Source organism: Schistocerca cancellata, chromosome 12 (assembly GCF_023864275.1).
Source record: "Schistocerca cancellata isolate TAMUIC-IGC-003103 chromosome 12, iqSchCanc2.1, whole genome shotgun sequence".
NCBI lineage: Eukaryota > Metazoa > Arthropoda > Insecta > Orthoptera > Acrididae > Schistocerca > Schistocerca cancellata.
Genome location: NC_064637.1, coordinates 120,018,772 through 120,044,762, shown reverse-complemented (window position 1 = coordinate 120,044,762; position 25,991 = coordinate 120,018,772). Strand labels below are relative to the sequence as shown.

Below are 25,991 nucleotides of genomic sequence, written 5' to 3'. Positions count from 1 at the left end.
AGGAAGGTAGGGCAGAGGGTGTGTTACTGTGAACAGTTCAGTGACCGGGTTGTTCTAATCAGAATCGACAGCAGACCAACACCGACAACGATAGTTCAGGTATACATGCCGACGTCGCAAGCTGAAGATGAACAGATAGAAAAAGTGTATGAGGATATTGAAAGGGTAATGCAGTATGTAAATGGGGACGAAAATCTAATAGTCATGGGCGACTGGAATGCAATTGTAGGGGAAGGAGTAGAAGAAAAGGTTACAGGAGAATATGGGCTTGGGACAAGGAATGAAAGAGGAGAAGGACTAATTGAGTTCTGTAACAAGTTTCAGCTAGTAATAGCGAATACCCTGTTCAAGAATCACAAGAGGGGGAGGTATACTTGGAAAAGGCCGGGAGGTACGGGAAGGTTTCAATTAGATTACATCATGGTCAGACAGAGATTCCGAAATCAGATACTGGATTGTAAGGCGTACCCAGGAGCAGATACAGACTCAGATCACAATATAGTAGTGATGAAGAGTAGGCTGAAGTTCAAGACATTAGTCAGGAAGAATCAATACGCAAAGAAGTGGGATACGGAAGTACTAAGGAATGACGAGGTACGTTTGAAGTTCTCTAACGCTATAGATACAGCAATAAGGAATAGCGCAGTAGGCAGTACAGTTGAAGAGGAATCGACATCTCTAAAAAGGGCCATCACAGAAGTTGGGAAAGAAAACATAGGTACAAAGAAGGTAGCTGCGAAGAAACCATGGGTAACAGAAGAAATACATCAGTTGATTGATGAAAGGGGGCAGTACAAACATGTTCCGGGAAAATCAGGAATACAGAAATACAAGTCGCTGAGGAATGAAATAAATAGGAAGTGCAGGGAAGCTAAGACGAAATGGCTGCAGGAAAAATGTGAAGACATCGAAAAAGATATGATTGTCGGAAGGACAGGCTCAGCATACCGGAAAATCAAAACAACCTTTGGTGACATTAAAAGCAACGGTGGTAACATTAAGAGTGCAACGGGAATTCCACTGTTAAATGCAGAGGAGAGAGCAGATAGGTGGAAAGAATACATTGAAAGCCTCTATGAGGGTGAAGATTTGTCTGATGTGATAGAAGAAGAAACAGGAGTCGATTTAGAAGAGATAGGGATCCAGTATTAGAACCGGAATTTAAAAGAGCTTTGGAGGACTTACGGTCAAATAAGGCAGAAGGGATAGATGCATCGAAACTGCTTACAAGAATAATATACAGAAGAATGGAAAAGAAAATTGAGAATGCGCTAGGTGACGATAAGTTTGGCTTTAGGAAAAGTAAAGGGACGAGAGAGGCAATTCTGACGTTACGGCTAATAATGGAAGCAAGGCTAAAGAAAAATCAAGACACTTTCATAGGATTTGTCGACCTGGAAAAAGCGTTCGACAATGTAAAATGGTGCAAGCTGTTCGAGATTCTGAAAAAAGTAGGGGTAAGCTATAGGGAGAGACGGGTCATATACAATATGTACAACAACCAACAGGGAATAATAAGAGTGGACGATCAAGAACGAAATGCTCGTATTAAGAAGGGTGTAAGACAAGGCTGTAGCCTTTCGCCGCTACTCTTCAATCTGTACATCGAGGAAGCAATGATGGAAATAAAAGAAAGGTTCAGGAGTGGAATTAAAATACAAGGTGAAAGGATATCAATGATACGATTCGCTGATGACATTGCTATCCTGAGTGAAAGTGAAGAAGAATTAAATGATCTGCTGAACGGAATGAACAGTCTAATGAGTACACAGTATGGTTTGAGAGTAAATCGGAGAAAGACGAAGGTAATCTGAAGTAGTAGAAATGAGAACAGCGAGAAACTTAACATCAGGATTGATGGTCACGAAGTCAACGAAGTTAAAGAATTCTGCTACCTAGGCAGTAAAATAACCAATGACGGACGGAGCAAGGAGGACATCAAAAGCAGACTCGCTATGGCAAAAAAGGCATTTCTGGCCAAGAGAAGTCTACTAATATCAAATACCGGCCTTAATTTGAAGAAGAAATTTCTGAGGATGTACGTCTGGAGTACAGCATTGTACCTGTATGGTAGTGAAACATGGACTGTGGGAAAACCGGAACAGAAGAGAATCGCAGCATTTGAGATGTGGTGCTATAGACGAATGTTGAAAATTAGGTGGACTGATAAGGTAAGGAATGAGGAGGTTCTACGCAGAATCGGAGAGGAAAGGAATATGTGGAAAACACTGATAAGGAGAAGGGACAGGATGATAGGACATCTGCTAAGACATGAGGGAATGACTTCCATGGTACTAGAGGGAGCTGTAGAGGGCAAAAACTGTAGAGGAAGACAGAGATTGGAATAAGTCAAGCAAATAACTGAGGACGTAGATTGCAAGTGCTACTCTGAGATGAAGAGGAAAGGAATTCGTGGTGGGCCGCATCAAACCAGTCAGTAGACTGATGACACAAAAAGAAAAAAAAAAAAAAAAAAGACGCTGTCCAGGGCATCTCCAGACACGTCTTCGCTGGTCCTCGGGGTTCAGTCCGAAGCAGGACTCGTCTCTGAAGACATTTCTACTTCATTCAATGAGATGCCAGGTCGAAGACATGTCTGGAGACGCCCCAGACAGTAGTGGGAGATCAATCCGACTGTCGCCCTCCACATAGCCCGACAAGAAGCAGTGATGGACATTTGATTTTATCCACACTGGATGAGAGGTCGTGGCTGTAAATGTCAATGTTAAAAAATATATCGGTTCAACCACTTGTTTATAGTGTAAAACACTAAGATTGACGCGTTTCGGAAGTCAGGCTTCCATCATCAGAATAATAAAAAGTAAAAGAATCTTTTAAAAATCGCTAAAATGGAACATGCACCAGGCACAATAAAATTGATAATAAAATTAAAACATCGTGGCTACGTCCCTTGTTGCAGCCGTGTCTTCCGAGGTGCATCTCCACATAGTCGTCAATATATAAAAAAACTCTAAAATGGTGTCACCTATGGTGTTCAACATCTAACCACATGGCTCTCTCCTCTATCGTCGTAAACCGCTCGTGCGTCTCCGTTGATACCATACACTACGTAGCCAAACACGACACTGAAACGCGAGTGAGCTCACGCGCAAGTAAACAAGGAAGTGTCAGAGACGGGGCGTGAGTCGTGCTTGGGTAGCTCAGTTGGTAGAGTACTTGCCCGCGAAAGGCAAAGATCCCGAGTTCGAGTCTCGGTCCGGCACACAGTTTTAATCTGCCAGGAAGTTTTAAATCTCAGAGATGTTTATACAAACAGATAACGTATACATGTTCCAAGGACCTCATGAGATGATAGTATCCTGCCAATTGCTAAAAATGTAGTTACTTAAAAGAAACCAGTGAAATGTTTGAAAAAGTTATTTGTAGCACCAGTTAGCTGTTCATTCAGTGTGTTTTGGTTATCCACGCTATGTATCGTAATTTCCAGCTGTTCTAGTAGATCCAGCTTTTTGCCTTTGTCCTGTCTATGTAAAATAACGAGATACTGATCTATACTCAGCACATGGGGTGTCCCGTTTCCCAAATATGCGTGGCTATAGCTGACTTTTCGAAATTTTTTTTTGTAACGTACTTTAAAGGACCTACCAGTTTGGCCTACATAGCTTGCCTTGCACGTGTTACACTGAATTTTATAGACCACAGCTCTCTCATATTTTTCGCTTTCCTGCTGTAAATTATTTCTTAGTTTAAACCGCAGCGTATTATTGAAAAGCGGTATCAACTTTAAAAGGTTTGAAAAGGTTAGCCACTTTTTGCGAAATATCACCGAAGTATGGTATTGTGACTCTCGTAATATACTTTGCGGTATTCTTCCTTGCATTCGCGCGCTGTTTCTGTCGTATTAACTTATTGACAACGCTTTGGTGATATCCGTTAGCTCTGGCTAGTTGTTTCACGACGTTCAGCTCAGTCATTCTGTCTTCTTCATTCATAGGGGCTCTAAAGGCTCTATCAATCAAAGATCTAAAAGCAGAACGTTTCTGTCTATTAGGATGGCAGGAATTATTTTGTGTCAAGACAACGGTTGTGGTTGGTTTCCTAAATATTTTAAAAACATGTCTACCATTTTGTTTCCTACTACTTAGGTCGAGAAATTGCAGTTCACCATTTTATTATCAATTTTATTGTGCCTGGTGCACGTTCCATTTTAGCGAGTTTTAACAGGTTCTTTTGCTTTTCATTATTCTGATGATGGAAGCCTGACTTCCGAAACGCGTCAATCTTAGTGTTTTACACTATAACCAAGTGGTCGAACCGATATATTTTTTAACAGTGATGGCCATTTCTTTTGATAGCAGAATCCCTTCCCTTTTCATCCGCGGCACCCTTACAACACAGCGGTACGTCGACCCGTTTTGTTGTCCTTCATGGCAAGCCATCCAGGGCTTACATTTCAGCTGGATAATGTCCGCCGACACACGACGAGGGTCTGTACTGCTTGTCTTCGTGATTGCCGAACCCTACTTGGCCTGAAAAGTCGTCAGATATCCCCCCAGCTGAGAACGTTTGCAGCATTATGGGCTCAGGATTTTGACGATCTGATGCGCCTGATGGACAGAATATGACACGATATCCCTCATGAGGACATCCAACATCATTATCAAGCCGAATAGTAGAGGTGCACCAATGCATGAAGCTCTTTATCTTGAATACATCATGCAACTTTTTATGAAACTGTAACCATTTATTTGCCTGTATATGTACATCACATCTACTGATTTCCGTCCCATTCGTATAATTTCAGAGTTTCAGGGAGAGCATAAGGGAACAATTGACAGGCATGGGGGAAAGAAATACAGTAGAAGAAGAATGGGTAGCTTTGAGGGATGAAGTAGTGAAGGCAGCAGAGGATCAAGTAGGTAAAAAGACGAGGGCTAGTAGAAATCCTTGGGTAACAGAAGAAATATTGAACTTAATTGATGAAAGGAGAAAATATAAAAATGCAGTAAATGAAGCAGGTAAAAAGGAATACAAACGTCTCAAAAATGAGATCGACAGGAAGTGCAAAATGGCTAAGCAGGGATGGCTAGAGGACAAATGCAAGGATGTAGAGGCTTATCTCAATAGGGGTAAGATAGATACTGCCTACAGGAAAATTAAAGAGACCTTTGGAGATAAGAGAACCACTTGTATGAACATCAAGAGCTCAGATGGAAACCCAGTTCTAAGCAAAGAAGGGAAAGCAGAAAGGTGGAAGGAGTATATAGAGGGTCTATACAAGGGCGATGTACTTGAGGACAATATTATGGAAATGGAAGAGGATGTAGATGAAGATGAAATGGGAGATACAATACTGCGTGAAGAGTTTGACAGAGCACTGAAAGACCTGAGTCGAAACAAGGCCCCTGGAGTAGACAACATTCCATTGGAACTACTGACGGCCTTGGGAGAGCCAGTCCTGACAAAACTCTACCATCTGGTGAGCAAGATGTATGAAACAGGAGAAATACCCTCAGACTTCAAGAAGAATATAATAATTCCAATCCCAAAGAAAGCAGGTGTTGACAGATGTGAAAATTACCGAACAATCAGTTTAATAAGCCACAGCTGCAAAATACTAACACGAATTCTTTACAGACGAATGGAAAAACTAGTAGAAGCCGACCTCGGGGAAGATCAGTTTGGATTCCGTAGAAATACTCGAACACGTGAGGCAATACTGACCTTACGACTTAGAAGAAAGATTAAGGAAAGGCAAACCTACGTTTCTAGCATTTGTAGACTTAGAGAAAGCCTTTGGCAATGTTGACTGGAATACTCTCTTTCAAATTCTAAAGGTGGCAGGGGTAAAATACAGGGAGCGAAAGGTTATTTACAATTTGTATAGAAACCAGATGGCAGTTATAAGAGTCGAGGGACATGAAAGGGAAGCAGTGGTTGGGAAGGGAGTGAGACAGGGTTGTAGCCTCTCCCCGATGTTATTCAATCTGTATATTGAGCATGCAGTAAAGGAAACAAAAGAAAAATTCGGAGTAGGTATTAAAATCCATGGAGAAGAAATAAAATCTTTGAGGTTCGCCGATGACATTGTAATTTTGTCAGAGACAGCAAAGGACTTGGAAGAGCAGTTGAACGGAATGGACAGTGTCTTGAAAGGAGGATATAAGATGAACATCAACAAAAGCAAAACGAGGATAATGGAATGTAGTCGAATTAAGTCGGGTGATGCTGAGGGTATTAGATTAGGAAATGAGACACTTAAAGTAGTAAAGGAGTTTTGCTATTTGGGGAGCAAAATAACTGATGATGGTCGAAGTAGAGAGGATATAAAATGTAGACTGGCAATGGCAAGGAAACCGTTTCTGAAGAAGAGAAATTTGTTAACATCGAGTATAGATTTAAGTGTCAGGAAGTCATTTCTGAAAGTATTTGTATGGAGTGTAGCCATGTATGGAAGCGAAACATGGACGATAAATAGTTTGGACAAGAAGAGAATAGAAGCTTTCGAAATGTGGTGCTACAGAAGAATGCTGAAGATCAGATGGATAGATCACGTAACTAATGAGGAAGTATTGAATAGGATTGGGGAGAAGAGAAGTTTGTGGCACAACTTGACCAGAAGAAGGGATCGGTTGGTAGGACATGTTCTGAGGCATCAAGGGATCACCAATTTAGTATTGGAGGGTAGCGTGGAGGGTAAAAATCGTAGGGGGAGACCAAGAGATGAATACACTAAGCAGATTCAGAAGGATGTAGGATGCAGTAGGTACTGGGAGATGAAGAAGCTTGCACAGGATAGAGTAGCATGGAGAGCTGCATCAAACCAGTCTCAGGACTGAAGACCACAACAACAACAACGTATAATTCCTCTGCAGTGTGTCGATTTTTTTGTCCTAAAGTGTATTTGGAAAATAGATGTTGCTTCAGATATTTTTAGAAGCTTATTTCACGAAAAGACAAAATGATTGTGAACCAGTAACAACCCAACTAACGGTATACAACATTACCGTTATACCGTTATAAATTTGAAAACTGAATAAATCATGGAATAATGTAGATAGAGAGGTACAAATTGACACACATGCTTGGAATGATAACGGGTTTTATTAGAAACAAAAAAATACAAAAGTTCAAAAAATGTCCGACAGATAGCGCTTCATCTGATCAGAATAGCAATAATTAGCATAACAAAGTAAGACAAAGCAAGGATGATGTTATTTACAGGAAATGCTCTATATGTCCAGCATCATTCCTCAGCAATAGCTTTAGTCGAGGAATAATGTTGTGAACAGCACTGTAAAGCATGTCCGGAGTTATGGTGAGGCATTGCCGTCGGATGTTGTCTTTCAGCATCCCTAGAGATGTCGGTCGATCACGATACACTTGCGACTTCAGGTAACCCCAAAGCCAATAATCGTACAGACTGAGGTCTGGGGACCTGGGAGGCCAAGCATGACGAAAGTAGCGGCTGAGCACACGATCATCACCAAACGACGCGCGCAAGAGATCTCTCACGCGTCTAGCAATATGGGGTGGTTCTAATAAAACCCCATGTCATTCCAAGGATGTGTGTCAATTTTTACCTCTCTATCTACATTACTCCATGGTTTATTACGTTTTCAAATTTATACTGACTTTTTGATCGCCAGATATTTAGCAGGACCTATCATATCATGTAAAGTGTCCAGTGTTGTGTTTACCAATCAATATTGTATGTGCGTTATGAACGTAGTTTTGCCATTACGCTGAAGTTAAGATTAATAGCAGTAGGAGCATTTTATCTACAACGAGGGGGACTAATGTATTATACACTCCTGGAAATGGAAAAAAGAACACATTGACACCGGTGTGTCAGACCCACCATACTTGCTCCGGACACTGCGAGAGGGCTGTACAAGCAATGATCACACGCACGGCACAGCGGACACACCTGGAACCGCGGTGTTGGCCGTCGAATGGCGCTAGCTGCGCAGCATTTGTGCACCGCCGCCGTCAGTGTCAGCCAGTTTGCCGTGGCATACGGAGCTCCATCGCAGTCTTTAACACTGGTAGCATGCCGCGACAGCGTGGACGTGAACCGTATGTGCAGTTGACGGACTTTGAGCGAGGGCGTATAGTGGGCATGCGGGAGGCCGGGTGGACGTACCGCCGAATTGTTCAACACGTGGGGCGTGAGGTCTCCACAGTACATCGATGTTGTCGCCAGTGGTCGGCGGAAGGTGCACGTGCCCGTCGACCTGGGACCGGACCGCAGCGACGCACGGATGCACGCCAAGACCGTAGGATCCTACGCAATGCCGTAGGGGACCGCACCGCCACTTCCCAGCAAATTAGGGACACTGTTGCTCCTGGGGTATCGGCGAGGACCATTCGCAACCGTCTCCATGAAGCTGGGCTACGGTCCCGCACACCGTTAGGCCGTCTTCCGCTCACGCCCCAACATCGTGCAGCCCGCCTCCAGTGGTGTCGCGACAGGCGTGAATGGAGGGACGAATGGAGACGTGTCGTCTTCAGCGATGAGAGTCGCTTCTGCCTTGGTGCCAATGATGGTCGTATGCGTGTTTGGCGCCGTGCAGGTGAGCGCCACAATCAGGACTGCATACGACCGAGGCACACAGGGCCAACACCCGGCATCATGGTGTGGGGAGCGATCTCCTACACTGGCCGTACACCTCTGGTGATCGTCGAGTGGACACTGAATAGTGCACGGTACATCCAAACCTGTCTATGTGCCTGTGGTTCTGTCAGAGTGATCATGTGATGTATCTGACCCCAGGAATGTGTCAATAAAGTTTCCCCTTCCTGGGACAATGAATTCACGGTGTTCTTATTTCAATTTCCAGTAGTGTAGTTACAATACCTGTCTCAGTGCTGGTTGTTGCTGCTGCTGCTGTTGATGCTGCTGTTGTTGCTGTTGGTGCAGCAGCTGTTGCTGTTGTTGGTGCAGTAGTTGTTGCTGATGCAGCAGTTGTTGCTGTTGTTGGTGCAACAGCTGCTGCTGTTGCTGCTGCTGTTGTTGCTGCTGTTGTAGTTGTTGCTGCTGCTGCTGTTGCTGCTGGTGCTCCTGCTGTTGTTCCTGTTGCTGTTGTTGCAGCAGTTCCTGCTGCTGTTGCTGCATCAACTCCTGTTGCTGCTGCGTGGCCGCGCGGACGAGCGCCGCGTGCAGCAGCGACATGCTCGGCGCCTGCCCCAGCTGGGGGGTGGGCGCGGGGGCGGAAGTGCAGAAGTGCACGGGTGACGGCGGCGCCGTGGAGGCGGAGCCGCCGCCCCCGTGGGCCAGCCCCAGGGACGAGGACGTCGGCGGCGACTCGAACGCCGGAGACGGCACCTGCAGGTCACATAGCTGGATGTCAGCTCACGGCATCATTACACGGGTAGGGTTGTCTTACAGTTCCAGCCTCAACATTACGTGCATAGTATGAGACCTACAATAGTGTACAAGTTTACTGGAACAAGTTGATATATTACAAAGAACTTAAGTTGCTTAGCTCTAACCAATTTATCCACTCAGTTGTTGAACTCTTGGCGGACTATTGCTCAAAAATGGCTCTGAGCAATATGGGACAACATCTCAGGTCTTCAGTCCCTTAGAACTTAGAACTACTTAAGCCTGACTAACCTAAGGACAGCACACACATCCATGGCCGGGGCAGGATTCGAACCTGCGACCGTAGCGGTCGCGCGGTTCCAGACTGAAGCCCCTAGAACCGCTCGGCCACAGCGGCCGGCGGACAATTGTTTCCTTGACTATAAACAATGATTTTAGGTCCCCTCAATTCAGTATAGTGTTCGTATCTTGTAGCAGCACCTTGTGTTATTCCTGTATTCCCGACAGGAGAACTTTCTGCTTGTGTTAAAAGGGGAATTTCAACTCAGAAGCGGGCAAAACTTGTTGCTCTTCTCGTACACACTGTAAGAGACATTTCCTCGTTGATGTTGGAAAATCTAGTGTTTCAAGACTTATTAGGGCAATTAGTGATACTGCGCCATTGTCTCCAAACGGAAAAGTCAGATATGGCCGAAAACGCAAAACCACCTCTACATCCGACAAAACTTTACCTAGAAACAGCACGATTCATCCTCACAAGTCTGGGACTTTGTGAGAGATTTATTGGCTGCTGGTGCTGAAATTGGGTTTCAACGGTACAGCGTAGGCTTCTTGATCGTGAGTAGAAGGCACCAAAGCCAATAAACAAGCAGTTGCAAGCAGCTGTCGTGAAGAAAAAACCGTTGGCATGTGCCAAAAGAAATAAATCTTTGGCCTCCAATCACTGGAAACGTATTATTTGCAGTTATGAGTCACATTTCATTCACACAGGATACAGAGCAAGTATTTTCAGGCGAAGTAGCCATGAGAACTGAGCGTCTTGAACAGACTGTGAAATACCTCCCCTCCCCCCCTCCCCCCTCCACACCCGCCAAAAAAAAAGAGAATGTTTTGGGGTTTCTTCACTAGCTCCAGTTGACTGCATGATGATTTCGCGAAATATATGAAAATCCTTAGGTGCATGTTTGTACCATTCCTACAGACCTTTGAAGATGGTGGAAGAACGTTTCAACAAGATGTGGCCCCGTGTCACACTTCTAAAACAATCAAAACGTTCTTGGAAGAAAACAGCATTAGTGTGCTTCAGTGGCCTGGTATGTTAGCAGAAGTACATCCCGCCGAGAATTTGTAGAGTCTTGCTAAACGGTCTCTTGGTAAAATGGACTGTTCAACAAAAGAATTAATGCTAGTAAACGTGCTAAAAGTTTGGTTTCATGACGAATTCCCAAACATTTGCTCTGCAGGGTCTAATCTATGCCACAACGTATTCAGAAGCTCATTAAAGCGAATGGTGGACACATTCTTTATTAATAAACAGCAAGCTACGAACTGTATCGTACATACATTAATAAATATGCAGAAATAAAGCTCAGTCGGTTTGTCCCAATTAACGTGCACAATACTGTACCTACGTTTACGGCGTGGTTGTAACTAAACATTTGCTAATTGACATGGTCACCATGAAGAATGAGTAATCGTGGAACAACGAAAGTTTCTGGGAAAATTTCTAAGGACATTCGGAAGAGAAATAACGAATAAACCATTGAAAGTAACACATTTCAATTTCCAAATGAGACGTTAACATCTGTTATTTGCGTAGCATGTTTACGTTCCAGGTCACAAACGACGCTCTCTGTGACGACAACCTGGAACCGCCCTATCGCTGCCTGAAACATCTCAGTTTGGACGTTAGCTACCTTACTCACTCTGTTCATTTTCAAAATCCGACGTATGTTTGTGTCCCGTTGGTAAACTCTGTCCTTGAGGCCAGTCCACAGCCAGGAATCACACAAGATCAAATTTGGTGACCTCGATGGGCGGGTTGCCAGCTAATTGGGCGAATTACGTTCTTCAACGCCTATGCGGAAAGAGGATCGCCCCGTATTCCTTTACAGGGGCGATATTCGCGAAGAGCAGCAGTACCATTGCTGTTATTTAGATAAACCAGTTTTATGAGTAAAGCCGTGCTCACGTTGTCGCCACGTTGACTGTCTGCGACTGTAACGTACACTGGTGCCTGGGTTTCAACCCTACGTCACCGTATCAGTACCGGTGACTAACGGCAAGTCACGATACTAACACTGCTAACAACGTAAGTCCTGCAGCTCACACTCTGAACATGACGTTGGGTACGCATATCGTAATTAGTTTATGAACGGCTCCAGTAATGCAAGTATCGAAATATCTGGTTCTCTGTAATTGGAGTGCTTAGGGGGCTGAAAATAGCATTACTAAAATGCCGAAACTGGTTGTCTAAATGGAATAACTTCTCAAAACACGGCTAGTTGGTGATGTTCCTTGGTAAATTAATTCGAACGTGTTAATGTCGCGGGGAGTTGGTAGCCACTGCGACGGACCAATAATGATCGCCTATCGGGACTGCATGTGCTTCGAGATTTGAAACACACTGATAGGCGAAACCGATTCGAGAACTGCACTAGCATTCTTGCAGAGACATTCTAAATCACTGCTTCTTCCGCAGCAGGTGATGTCCCCGAGACAAAGTCTTTCATAACTGGCTATGTTAATAAGCAAAACTTCCGATATTGGTCTCAGGAAAATCGATGAAGCTTAAGTACCGGAAGTTTAAATGTAACCACCATGCATTGTCGCATTTAATTTAGACGTACAGGGCAATTAAATATGAATACAGCGGTTACATATGACTATGTAAAATGAAGAGTTAAGGAAAGTGGTGCACCTGCCAAATATCATGTAGCGCCCCCAGCGATTACGTAGAAGTGTCGCAACACGATGTGGCACGGATTCGACTAATGTCTGAAGTATTGCTGGAGAAAATTGACACCATCAATCCTGCAGGGCTGCCCATAAATCCGTAAGAGTACCAAGGGGTGGAGATCTCTCCTGAACAGCACGTTACAAGGCATCCTAGATACAGGGCTATTACAAATGATTGAAGCGATTTCATAAATTCACTGTAGCTCCATTCATTGACATATGGTCACGACACACTACAGATACGTAGAAAAGCTCATAAAGTTTTGTTCGGCTGAAGCCGCACTTCGGGTTTCTGCCGTCAGAGCGCTCGAGAGCGCAGTCAGACAAAATGGCGACAGGAGCCGAGAAAGCGCATGTCGTGCTTGAAATGCACTCACATCAGTCAGTCATAACAGTGCAACGACACTTCAGGACGAAGTTCAACAAAGATCCACCAACTGCTAACTCCATTTGGCGATGGTATGCGCAGTTTAAAGCTTCTAGATGCCTCTGTAAGGGGAAATCAACGGGTCGGCCTGCAGTGAGCGAAGAAACGGTTGAACGCGTGCGGGCAAGTTTCACGCGTAGCCCGCGAAAAATTGGCTCATGCCACAACTGGAGACCGACAGCGCCGACTTCATCTTTCAACAGGATGGTGCTCCACCGCACTTCCATCATGATGTTCGGCATTTCTTAAACAGGAGATTGGAAAACCTATGGATCGGTCGTGCTGGAGATCATGATCAGCAATTCATGTCATGGCCTCCACGCTCTCCCAACTTAACCCCATGCGATTTCTTTCTGTGGGGTTATGTGAAAGATTCAGTGTTTAAACCTCCTCTACCAAGAAACGTGCCAGAACTGCGAGCTCGCATCAACGACGCTTTCGAACTCATTGATGGGGACATGCTGCGCCGAGTGTGGGAGGAACTTGATTATCGGCTTGATGTCTGCCGAATCACTAAAGGGGCATATATCGAACATTTGTGAATGCTTAAAAAAACTTTTTGAGTTTTTGTATGTGTGTGCAAAGCATTGTGAAAATATCTCAAATAATAAAGTTATTGTAGAGCTGTGAAATCGCTTCAATCATTTGTAATAACCCTGTATATTCAATAATGTTCATGTCTGGGAAGTTTGGTAGACAACGGAAGTGTTTAAACTCAGAAAATTGTTCCTAGCAATTCTAGACGTGTGGGGTGTCGCATTGTCCTGCTGGAATTGCTCAAGTCTGTCGGAACATACAGTGGACATAACTGGATGCAGGTAATCAGACAGAATGCTTACGTACATGTCCCCTGTTAGAGTTCGTACCTAGACGTATCAGGGGCCCATACCGCACCAACTTCACATGCCCCAACCATTAGGACGCTTCCACCAGCTTGAACAGTCCCCTACTGATATGCAGGGTTCGTGGATTCATGAGAATGTCTCCATAACCGTACACGTCCATCCGTTACTTGGTAAGCGATCTGACTTCTCCATCTAATTCGCTGACTCCCTCCTCTACAGGGAGGAATACATGCGCAGCATCATTCAACTTGCACTTAGTCAGTCAGGCTTCCTCACTGCAAATGGTTGATTCAATGCGTGCCACTTTGTGATATATATATACAGGGTGTTTCAAAAATGACCGGTATATTTGAAACGGCAATAAAAACTAAACGAGCAGCGATAGAAATACACCGTTTGTTGCAATATGCTTGGGACAACAGTACATTTTCAGGCGGACAAACTTTCGAAATTACAGTAGTTACAACTTTCAACAACAGATGGCGCTGCAAGTGATGTGAAAGATATAGAAGACAACGCAGTCTGTGGGTGCGCCATTCTGTACGTCGTCTTTCTGCTGTAAGCGTGTGCTGTTCACAACGTGCAAGTGTGCTGTAGACAACATGGTTTATTCCTTAGAACAGAGGATTTTTCTGGTGTTGGAATTCCACCGCCTAGAACACAGTGTTGTTGCAACAAGACGAAGTTTTCAACGGAGGTTTAATGTAACCAAAGGACCGAAAAGCGATACAATAAAGGATCTGTTTGAAAAATTTCAACGGACTGGGAACGTGACGGATGAACGTGCCGGAAAGGTAGGCCGACCGCGTACGGCAACCACAGAGGGCAACGCGCAGCTAGTGCAGCAGGTGATCCGACAGCGGCCTCGGGTTTCCGTTCGCCGTGTTGCAGCTGCGGTCCAAATGACGCCAACGTCCACGTATCGTCTCATGCGCCAGAGTTTACACCTCTATCCGTACAAAATTCAAATGCGGCAACCCCTCAGCGCTGCTACCATTGCTGCACGAGAGACATTCGCTAACGATATAGTGCACAGGATTGATGACGGCGATATGCATGTGGGCAGCATTTGGTTTACTGACGAAGCTTATTTTTACCTGGACGGCTTCGTCAATAAACAGAACTGGCGCATATGGGGAACCGAAAAGCCCCATGTTGCAGTCCCCTCGTCCCTGCATCCTCAAAAAGGAATCATTGGCCCATTTTTCAGATCCGAAACGATTACTGCATCACGCTATCTGGACATTCTTCGTGAATTTGTGGCGGTACAAAGTGCCTTAGATGACACTGCGAACACCTCGTGGTTTATGCAAGATGGTGCCCGGCCACATCGCACGGCCGACGTCTTTAATTTCCTGAATGAATATTTCGATGATCGTGTGATTGCTTTGGGCTATCCAAAACATACAGGAGGCGGCGGGGATTGGCCTCCCTATTCGCCAGACATGAACCCCTGTGACTTCTTTCTGTGGGGACACTTGAAAGACCAGGTGTACCGACAGAATCCAGAAACAATTGAACAGCTGAAGCAGTACATCTCATCTGCATGGGAAGCCATTCCGCCAGACACGTTGTCAAAGGTTTCGGGTAATTTCATTCAGAGACTACGCCATATTATTGCTACGCATGGTGGATATGTGGAAAATATCGTACTATAGAGCTTCCCAGACCGCAGCGCCATCTGTTGTTGACAATTGTAACTACTGTAATTTCGAAAGTTTGTCTGCCTGAAAATGTACTGTTGTCCCAAGCATATTGCAACAAACGGTGTATTTCTATCGCTGCTCGTTTAGTTTGTATTGCCGTTTCAAATATACCGGTCATTTTTGAAATACGCTATATACAGGGTGATTCAAAAATGCATGTAAATATTTTAAGGGTGTATTTGTGAGGTAAATATAAGACAAAAATGTTCTATAAATGTTTTTCCATAAACGTTTAATTCCAGAGTTATCGTTCAATACGAAAGTCATGTCCGTATCAAAACGACGGCAGTGCAAGCAGCAGGATGCCATATTCTGGTACGTAATTCACATACGTATCTCCCAACAGTTGATTCGAAACTGCATGAATAGTGTTTGTTTTTGTTTGCACGTGATGTTTACTCCTACTGTACGGAAGATGGCGCTGATGTTGTTGGTAACGGAAAAGTACGTCCTGTCGTTCATTCATCGTCGGAAGGCCAAAGGTTTCGTGCACATGATGTACTCAAACAGTGAGTATGCTGATATGCACCTTGTGTATGGTGCAGCAGATGGAAATGCACTTGCAGCAAGACGAAGGTACAGTGAGCTTACAAATCTTTAACATATTGCAGCGTGTCAGCAACTGTGAAATGCGCTTGGCCGCGGCCGCGGCCGAGCCTCGCCGCGTAACGGCTCACGACGCCTAGTTTTCGAGCCGCTTACGTGTGGTCCTGATTTATGGCCGGCGCAGCTCCGTCTACGTTCGCCCTAATGGTTTTAATTTTGACTGACATAATCTTATGATTATGCGTCTTTAATGTTTTAATTTTTAATCTGTGACATGGCCAGTGTTTGGCTCACAAAATAATTTCATTGTTGTTCTGAAGAAGATTCCATTACTGGAATCGAAACCTAGGTAAACGAATAAAATTACCTTGCAACTGAAGGCTGAAAACATTGTTTATTTGCTGTACAGTGAGCTGTTTCCAGGAAGACGGTTACCAAGTCATCAGACGTTTGTATCTGTGGACAGACGTATGCGGGAATATGGCATTCGTCCTGGGCCGCATTCAGGTCGACCACTTGAGCATGCAGTGAAGGTCGAGGAACATGTTTTGGACCTGGTAGACCAAGATCCATCTATCAGTACGAGACAAATTAGTGCAGCTGTACGACTTCCACAATCTACTGTATGGCGGCTGCTTCGGAGACAACAGTTGCATCCATTTCACCTGCAAAAAGTGCACGAATTGACACCTGAAGACTATCCTCGCCGTCAGCAATTCTGCCAGTGGTTACAAGAGCGTCATTTGAATGATCCAATGTTCATTCGGCGGATATTATTCACAGATGAGGCCATGTTTACTCGTGCGGGTGTAATCAATTCGCATAATATGCACCAGTGGGCTGTCGAGAATCCTGGCGCGAGAATTGTGCGTGGATATCAACATCAATTCTCCATAAACATTTGGTGTGGTATTGTGGGGAATTACTTACTCGGACCTCATGTTCTGCCTCCAAGGCTGAATGGGCACGCGTACTGCGAATTTGTGGAGGGAGAATTGCCTGGATTGTTACAGGATGTCCCTCTTGCAACACGAGCCACCATGTGGTTTATGCACGATGGTGCTCCCGCCCATTACAGCCGCAACGTAAGGGCGTACCTCAATTCTGCGTATCCACATCGATGGATAGGTCGCGGAGGACCAATTGCTTGGCCAGCCAGATCACCTGACCTGAACCCTTTAGACTTTTATTTATGGGGCCGACTAAAGACATTGGTGTATTCTTCTGCAGTACCGAACAGAGAAGTGCTACAACAAAGAATTGAAGGTGGTTGTGAAATTATTCGTGGAGAGTTGAACGGACTGTGTAATGTGCAGAGATCATTGATGCGACGAGCATGGGTCTGTCTGCAAGTTCAGGGACAGCATTTTGAACATGCATTGCATTAAGATTTGTGCAAATACAGTACAGTACAGTACAGTCTGTAAAATGCTTCAATTTTCCTTAGTTATTGTGCATTGCTGTAGTTCAATCAACAGGACCTAAATTAATACAGTGTTCGCGAGGAATTGTTTCAGTTTGTTACGTCACGTTTATTTATCAGTTTGCGTTGTTAGTCCAAATGCACTGTAATTAAACTGTGAACTCTGGGAATTAAATACCTTACGTTGTATTGAATGTATTATCCTGTTTTGTTCATAACTCTGTAATAAGCCAAGTATGGAAGAAATTGTATAGAACATTTTTGTCTTATATTTACCTCACAAATACACCCTTGAAATATTTACATGCATTTTTGAATCACCCTGTATATACTGAAGCGCCAAAGAAATTGGTGTAGGCATGCGTATTCAAATTGTAAACAGGCAGAATACGACGCTGTGGTCAGTATCGCCTATATAAGACAAGTGTCTGGTGCAGTTGTTAGATCGGTTACTGCTGCTACAACGACAGTGAGTTTGAACCCGGTGTATAGTCGTTGCACGAGCGACGGGATACAGCATCTCCGAGGTAGCGATATAGTGCGAATTTTCCCGTACGACCATTCCACGTGTGTACTGTGAATATCAGGAATCCGGTAAAACGTAAAATCTCCGACATCAATGCTTCCGGAAAAAGATCTTGCAAGAACGGGACCAACGGCGACTGAAAAGAGTCGTTCAGCGTGACAGAAGTGCAACTCTTCCGCAAATTGCTGCAGATTTCAATGCTGGGCCATCAACAAGTGTCAGCGTGCGAACCATTCAACAAAACATCATCTACACAGGCTTTGGAGCCGAAGGACCACTCGAGTACCCTTGATGACTGCACGACACAAAGCCTTACGCCTCGCCTGGGCCCGTCAACACCGACACTGGGCTGTTGATGACTGGGAACACGTTGCCTGGTTGGACGAGTCTCGTTTCAAATTGTATCGAGCGAATGGGCGTGTAAGCACGGAGACAACGTCATGAATCCATGGACACTCCAAGCGACTGTTCAAGCTGGTTGAGAGTCTGTACTGGTGTGGGGCGTATGCAGTTGAAGTGGCATCCCTGATACGTCTATATACGACTCTGACGGATGAAACGTACATAAGCATCCTATCTGATCACCTGCATCCATTCATGTCCATTGTGCATTCGTACGTACTTGGGCAGTTCCATGCAGAACAATGCGACACCCGACAGGTCCCAGATTGCTACAGAATGGTTCCAGGAACACTAATCCGAGTGTTAATACTTCCGCTGGCCACCAAACTCTCCAGACATGCACATTATTGAGCATGTCTGGGATGCCTTGCAACGTGCTGTTGAGATCTCCCCCCTCTTCCCCCCCCCCCCAGCCCCTCTCCACTCGTAGACTTACGGATTTATGGTCAGCTCTGCAGAGTTGATGGTCGTGCTGCGGCACCTCTGCGTGCTCTTGGGGGCCCCTGCACGATATTAGGCAGGTGTACCAGTTTCTTTGGCTCTTCAGTGTATATCAGCAGTTGTGCCGATGAATTTTGAAATAATAAACAGTTAACTTACTTTTTGTAGCTCTTGTTATTATTTGATGCCCCATTATAGGTGACATATTTCTCCAAAGAGTCGATGCTTCGGCCTCTTTGCTGGGATCCTCTTAAGCACCTTGTGGCGTACTCCGTGTACAGTGGACGCCACAAGATTCTGAAGAATATTTACTATCAAAAAACAGTCTTCATCACAATTTATTTATTACGGTGACCGCTTTCGACCACTACTGTGGTCATCTTCAGACCATTGAGTAAGAACCTCCTTCTGGTGGATTTACCACCAGAAGGAGGTTCTTACTCATTGGTCTGAAGACGAGCACAGTAGTGGTGGAAACCGGTCACCGTAATAAATAAATTGTGATCCAGACTGTTTTTGATAGTAAATATTTGTAACACATTGATCACTGCTCACTCCCACAATGTATTCAAAGTAATTCCTGAAGAATACCTCAGCGGAGGGATTGAATCGTCGATTGTTTGAAGAAATGTGATGCGGCCTAACGAGCCAGGAGATTTTAACTACACTTCATCATTACTAAGCACTTCTAGCTACACTGTGTCTTCCGGATGATTCTCTTCAACATCAGTCTGCTCTCCATCATTACTAAATTGTGATTTGAGTCTCTCTATCTACTTCTCGGTATGCTTTAGAATCCAGCATCTGATTTCTGCCGTATTCCAGCTGGAACCTTCCAGTGTCTCCAGGCCTTTTCCAAGTATACCTTCATCTTTTAGAACAGTTTATTCTTTATTATTAGCCGAAATTTATTGCAGAACTTCATTAGTCGCCGGCCGTGATGGCCGAGCGGTTCTAGGCGCTTCAGTCCGGAACCGCGCGACCGCTGCGGTCGCAGGTTCGAATCCTGCCTCGGGCATGGATGTGTGTGATGTCCTTAGGCTAGTTAGGTTTAAGTAGTTCTATGTTCTAGGGGACTGATGACCTCACAAGTCCCATAGTGCTCAGAGCCATTTGAATCCATTAGTCTTTTCCCTCTCACATTCATACTGTCACATCCACATACTCCCGAAACTGTGTGACTTATTTCTTCTCTAGTTACTGCGTTCCATTCGCCCATGATAATTAGATTTTCATCTCTCTTTGCATACTGAATTACACGTTGACCTACCCCACACACTTTATCTTTTCATCTTCTACTTCTGACGTCGGTACGATAGCGAAACTACTGCTGTTGGCTTTGGTTTTCTGAGCTCTTGGTCGTGTCTCTAATGGCGTCGTTATCGACGGAACATTAAACTCTTCACTTACGAAAAGTGTCGCTTTTTATCGCTACCCATTCCCTGCTTGCGTCCAAATAGCCCTGAGGTAATTAGTTTGGGTTTCGAAATTTTAACACACTGTTTACATTCTAACACCGACGAAAAATATTCAGACAATATGTTGGTGTCGATACGATGACATCCTCCTAAAGTTGTGATGTCATCGACTCCAAATTACCGTAGCATTATACTGCAACTACAGAGAGGGGTGCGTGTACGGCAATGCGGATTTTAGTGAACGACTTAAGACGCTAGATGGCACATCTCCTTAATGAATGCAGTAAACTAGAAAAGCAACAGGGGCGCATTAGAGCATTGCTATACGGCAAATAATTTTGCTTTGCTCGCCCGGCGAACGTGCGCTGGCGACTTAAAAAGACGGCCGCATTCGGTTTATAAGCAGTTAAATTTCCGGTAAACGAAAATTTTAATGGGTCGTAAAGGCGGACGACGGGGCATAAAAAGCGGAACATTTTGCCGTGTGCTGAGGGGTGGGGCTGCGGAGCTGGTGGTCTGGGGTGGGGTAGGGAGATGTAAGCGAGGGGTTGCAACCCTTTATCCCCTTTTATCCGGCTTGTGGAAAGCGAGACGTAGCGAGGTTGAGGGGGGGGGGGGGCGCGAGGAAACTCTAGACAGGCCTGCCAACTGTCGCAGCAGATGAAAACCGCAGCAGACGTCTGGTGGAGAGGCGAACTCTAGAGACCCCACGTGCCGCCTGGAAACGGCCGTCTCTGTCACTAGCGGCCTGCAGAATATATACTGACTGTAAAAAAAGAAAGTAAAGAAGACGCTCACATGTTTTGTGAAATAATTTGTCGACAAGTATGAGATAAAATAAATAGAGAAATGTTTGATGCGCCTTTGAATGATGCTCGCAACCATGTACAGAAAAATGAGGTGTCGACTGAGAATTTAAAGTTAAATGTTTAACTTGGAATTTAAGGAACTCTAGAATATATTTGTTCGGCAGATTGTGTAGGCCGCGTTTTCTGTTATCATGTGGCCTTTGATACTGCTATGTGAAGTCGAACGGCGAAATATTTTTCCAGATGAGATACTGTCGCTATGGAAAGTTAATCAGCACCTCATTTGCTGTATATCATTTAGAGATACAGCAAAGAAATACAGTAGACGAAGAGTGGGTAGGTTTGAGGGATGAAACAGTGAAGGACGCAGAGGATCAAGCAGGCAAAAAGATGAGGGCTAATAGAAATCCTTGGGTAACATAAGAGATATTGAATTTAACTGGGAACGAAGAAAACATAAAAACGCAGAAAATGAAGCAGGCGAAAAGCAGTACAAAAGTCTCAAAAATGAGATCGACAGGAAGTGCAAAATGGCCAAGCAAGGATAGCTAGAGGACAAACATAAGCAGGCAGAAGCATATATCAATAGGGTTAAGACAGACACTGCCTACAGGAAAATTAGAGAGCTTTGGAGAAAAGACAACCACCCGTATGAATATCAAGAGCACAGATGGAAAACAAGTCCTAAGCAAAGAAGGGAAAGCAGAAAGGCGGAAGGAGTATATAGAGTGTCTGTACAAGGAAGCTGTACTTGAGGGCAATATGAAAAGGGAAGAGGATGTAGAGGAAGATGAGAAGGGAGATATGATACTGCGTGAAGAATTTGACAGAGTAAGGTACCGGAAGTACACACTACTGACAGCCTTTAGAGAGGCAGCCATGACAAAACTCTACCATCTGGTGAGCAAGACGTATGAGACAGGAGAAATACCTTCAGACATCAGGGAGAATATAATAATTCCAATCCCAAAGCAAGCAGGTGTTGACAAATGTGAAAATTTCCGCACTATCAGTTTAATAAGTCACAGCTGCAAAATACTAACACGAATTCTTTACAGACGAATGGAAAAACTGGTAGAAGCCGACCTCGGGGAGGATCAGTTTGTATTCGGTGGAAACGTTGGAACACGTGAGGCAATACTGATCCTACGACTTATCTTACAAGATAGGTTAAAGAAAGGCAAACCTACGTTTCTAGCATTTGTATACTTAGAGAAGGCTTTTGCCAATGTTGACTGGAATTCTTTCAAATTCCGAAGGTGGCAGGGCTAAAATATAGGGAGCGAAAGTCTATTTACACTTTGTACAGAAACCAGAAGGCGGTTATAAGAGTCGAGGGGCATAAAAGGGAAGTAGGGTTGAGAAGGGAATGAGACAGGGTTGTAGCCTATCCCGTATGTTATCCTATCTGTTTATTGAGCAAGCAGTAAAGGAAACAAAAGAAAAATTTGGAGTAAGAATTAAAATCCACGGAGAAGAAATAAAAACTTTGAGGTTTGCCGATGACATCGCAATTATGTCAAAGACTGCAAAGGACGTGGAAGAGCAGTTGAACGGAGTGGACAGTGTCTTGAAAGGAGGATGTATGATTAACATCAACGAAAGCAAAACGAGGATAATGGAAAATAGTCGAATGAAATCAGGCGATGGTGAGAGAATTGATTAGGAAATAAGACACTTAAAGTAGTATATGAGTTTTGTTGTTTGCGGAGCAAAACAACTGATGATGGTCGAAGTAGAGAGGATAGAAAATATAGACTAGCTATGGCAAGGAAAGCGTTTTTTAAGAAGAGAAATTTGTTAACATCGAGTATAGATTTAAGTGTAAGGAAGTCTTTTCTGAAAGTATTTGTATGGAGTGTAGCCATGTATCGAAGTGAAACGTGGACGATAAATAGTTTAGACAAGAAGAGAATAGAAGGTTTCGAAATGTGGTGCTACAGAAGAATGCTGAAGATTAGGTGGGTGGATCACGTAACTAAAGAGGAGGTATTTAAGAGAACCGGGGAGCAGGGGAAATTGTGGCCAACCCGACTAAAAGAAAGGACCGGTTGGTAGGACACTTTCTGAGGCACCAAGGGTTCGCCAATTTAGTATTGGAGGGAATCATGGATGGTAAAAATCGTCGAGGTAGACCAAGAGATGAATACACTACTACTGCAACCAACATCCTTCTCAGTCTACTTAGAGAAGGATGTTGGTTGCAGTAGTACAGGATAGAGTATGATGAAGAGCTGCATCAAAGCAGTCTCTGGACTGAAGACCACTGTAAGAATAACATTTCGATCTTGATTCAAAGTCGCTTCACATGATTCTGTAGTCAGTTTTATTCCCTAATTTCAGACAAATTACATCAGAAAGCAGTTGATCATATTTTTTAGATTTTTTTTTCTAGCTTTGTTCAGAAACGTAGAAAATACATTAATTGTGCGACACACGGCCAGAGCCAAACTTCCGTATGTTACGCATGCATGTCCGAAGGACAATTTCATCGTACTTCTAGAGAACACAGCCACTGCCAGATAGTATTGAAACCAAGAAATACAACATATTTAAATAAAGGGTAGTTAAATATCATACCAATGTAGCTTTATATTCACAAAATTGTTAGGCCTTGATGATATGACATTCTTGGCACTTCATCTACACAGATGATCGTGAAATATTTTAACTTTCCCTCAAACCGCTGTTTAAGTTTTCTTCATTGCCTTGATTGCTTCCAAGTGACTAAACACTTTTTTTTTTGTAAAACTATACCTCACGCTGCTCAATTTGATGCCCTATTTGTTCATTGTCCACTCTCCATTTGGCTACGACAATTCACAGAAAAATCCATCGTGTAATTTCTAGGCAGTCTTGGATCTGATCCATTGTAACGTTTGACCAAAAAGATTAAGACACATATCTCTGCTTGTACTCACATTTAATATCAGCCCTTTTTGACGTTACCAGAATTTCAATGACCTGTGATGTCCAGAACTGTCATCAGAGATATCTACATCTACATTTACGACTATATTCCGCAAGTCACCTGATGGTACTAGCAGCTGCTATTACGCTGACCACTAACCTTACCTTCCACCACTTAAATTAATTCTGTTTTGTAATCAAGTGCCAAACTGATACTGCTAAAGCACTCCGTCTTCAGGCCACGAGTGGCCTACCGGGACCATCCGACCGCCGTGTCATCCTCAGTGGAGAATGCGGATAGGAGGGGCGTGGGGTCAGCACACCGCTCTCCCGGTCCTTATGATGGTATTCTTGACCCAAGCCTCTACTATTCGGTCGATTAGCTCCTCGATTGGCATCACGAGGCTGAGTGCTCCCCGAAAAATGGCAACAGCGTATGGCAGCCTGGATGGTCACCCGTCCAAGTGCCAACCACGCCCGACAGCGCTTAACTTCGGTGATCTCACGGGAACCGGTGTATCCACTGCGGCAAGGCCGTTGCCCGACACTGCTAAATTGAACTCTTTCATGAATCATCACTGCATCCGTTTAAACAGTTTACCATCTTTCTGAATCATTCATTTCAACTTGCTAACAATTTTACCACAGTACCGTTGTTTACATGGCTCAAGAGGTACACAACAATACACCTACAGGCAGGCGCAACATCTCGCCTGGCGTCTCAACGTCCCACGCGGCAGCCTCCAGATAACTTTCGCTACTTGGGTCTACATTCTGCTTCTGCCGCCACGTCAGTCAGCGCGTCGTATTAGTTTGCCAATTGTGCTGTCACCTGCCAAAGAGGTGTAGATCCTTTCCCCCGAAAGGCAGAAAAGGTGACGCGTCACGTCCACACTCACAGTTCAGTGCCTATAGGCAGCTCAGTTGAATTCTGGTAGCTCAGCCATTCCTATGAGGGCAGTTCAATAAGTAATGCAACACATTTTTTTTCTGAAACAGGGGTTGTTTTATTCAGCATTGAAATACACCAGGTTATTCCCCAATCTTTTAGCTACACAACACTATTCAATCTCCATTCAATGCTACGGCCTTACGCCACCTTGAAATGAGGGCCTGTATGCCTGCACGGTACCATTCCACTGGTCGATGTCGGAGCCAACGTCGTACTGCATCAATAACTTCTTCATCATCCGCGTAGTGCCTCCCACGGATTGCGTCCTTCATTGGGCCAAACATATGGAAATCCGACGGTGCGAGATCGGGGCTATAGGGCGCATGAGGAAGAACAGTCCACTGAAGTTTTGTGAGCTCCTCTCGGGTGCGAAGACTTGTGTGAGGTCTTGCGTTGTCATGAAGAAGGAGAAGTTCGTTCAGATTTTTGTGCCTACGAACACGCTGAAGTCGTTTCTTCAATTTCTGAAGAGTAACACAATACACTTCAGAGTTGATCATTTGACCATGGGGAAGGACATCGAACAGAATAACCCCTTCAGCGTCCCAGAAGACTGTAACCATGACTTTACCGGCTGAGGGTATGGCTTCAAACTTTTTCTTGGTAGGGGAGTGGGTGTGGCGCCACTCCATTGATTGCCGTTTTGTTTCAGGTTCGAAGTGATGAACCCATGTTTCATCGCCTGTAACAATCTTTGACAAGAAATTGTCGCCCTCAGCCACATGACGAGCAAGCAATTCCGCACAGATGGTTCTCCTTTGCTCTTTCTGGTGTTCGGTTAGACAACGAGGGACCCAGCGGGAACAAACCTTTGAATATCCCAACTGGTGAACAATTGTGACAGCACTACCAACAGAGATGTCAAGTTGAGCACTGAGTTGTTTGATGGTGATCCGTCGATCATCTCGAACGAGTGTGTTCGCACGCTCCGCCATTCCAGGAGTCACAGCTGTGCACGGCCGGCCCGCACGCGGGAGATCAGACAGTCTTGCTTGACCTTGCGGCGATGATGACACACGCTTTGCCCAACGACTCACCGTGCTTTTGTCCACTGCCAGATCACCGTAGACATTCTGCAAGCGCCTATGAATATCTGAGATGCCCTGGTTTTCCGCCAAAAGAAACTCGATCACTGCCCGTTGTTTGCAACGCACATCCGTTACAGACGCCATTTTAACAGCTCCGTACAGCGCTGCCACCTGTCGGAAGTCAATGAAACTATACGAGACGAAGCGGGAATGTTTGAAAATATTCCACAAGAAATTTCCGGTTTTTTCAACCAAAATTGGCCGAGAAAAAAAATGTGTTGCATTACTTATTGACCTGCCCTCGTACTTTG

The 25,991-nt window shown here is 44.5% G+C and overlaps 1 protein-coding gene and 1 pseudogene across 1 annotated transcript in view; both read right to left on the bottom strand.

The window, feature by feature from the left end:
- The window catches only part of LOC126109504 (5-hydroxytryptamine receptor 2A), a 285,596-nt gene that overhangs the window by 18,156 nt on the left and 241,449 nt on the right, over positions 1-25,991 (bottom strand). Inside the window, exon 10 of the mRNA XM_049914527.1 lies at positions 9,113-9,289. Coding sequence (XP_049770484.1) covers positions 9,113-9,289 — 177 coding nt within the window. The remainder of the gene's footprint in view (positions 1-9,112; positions 9,290-25,991) is intronic.
- LOC126109983 (5S ribosomal RNA) lies at positions 24,125-24,242 on the bottom strand (annotated as a pseudogene).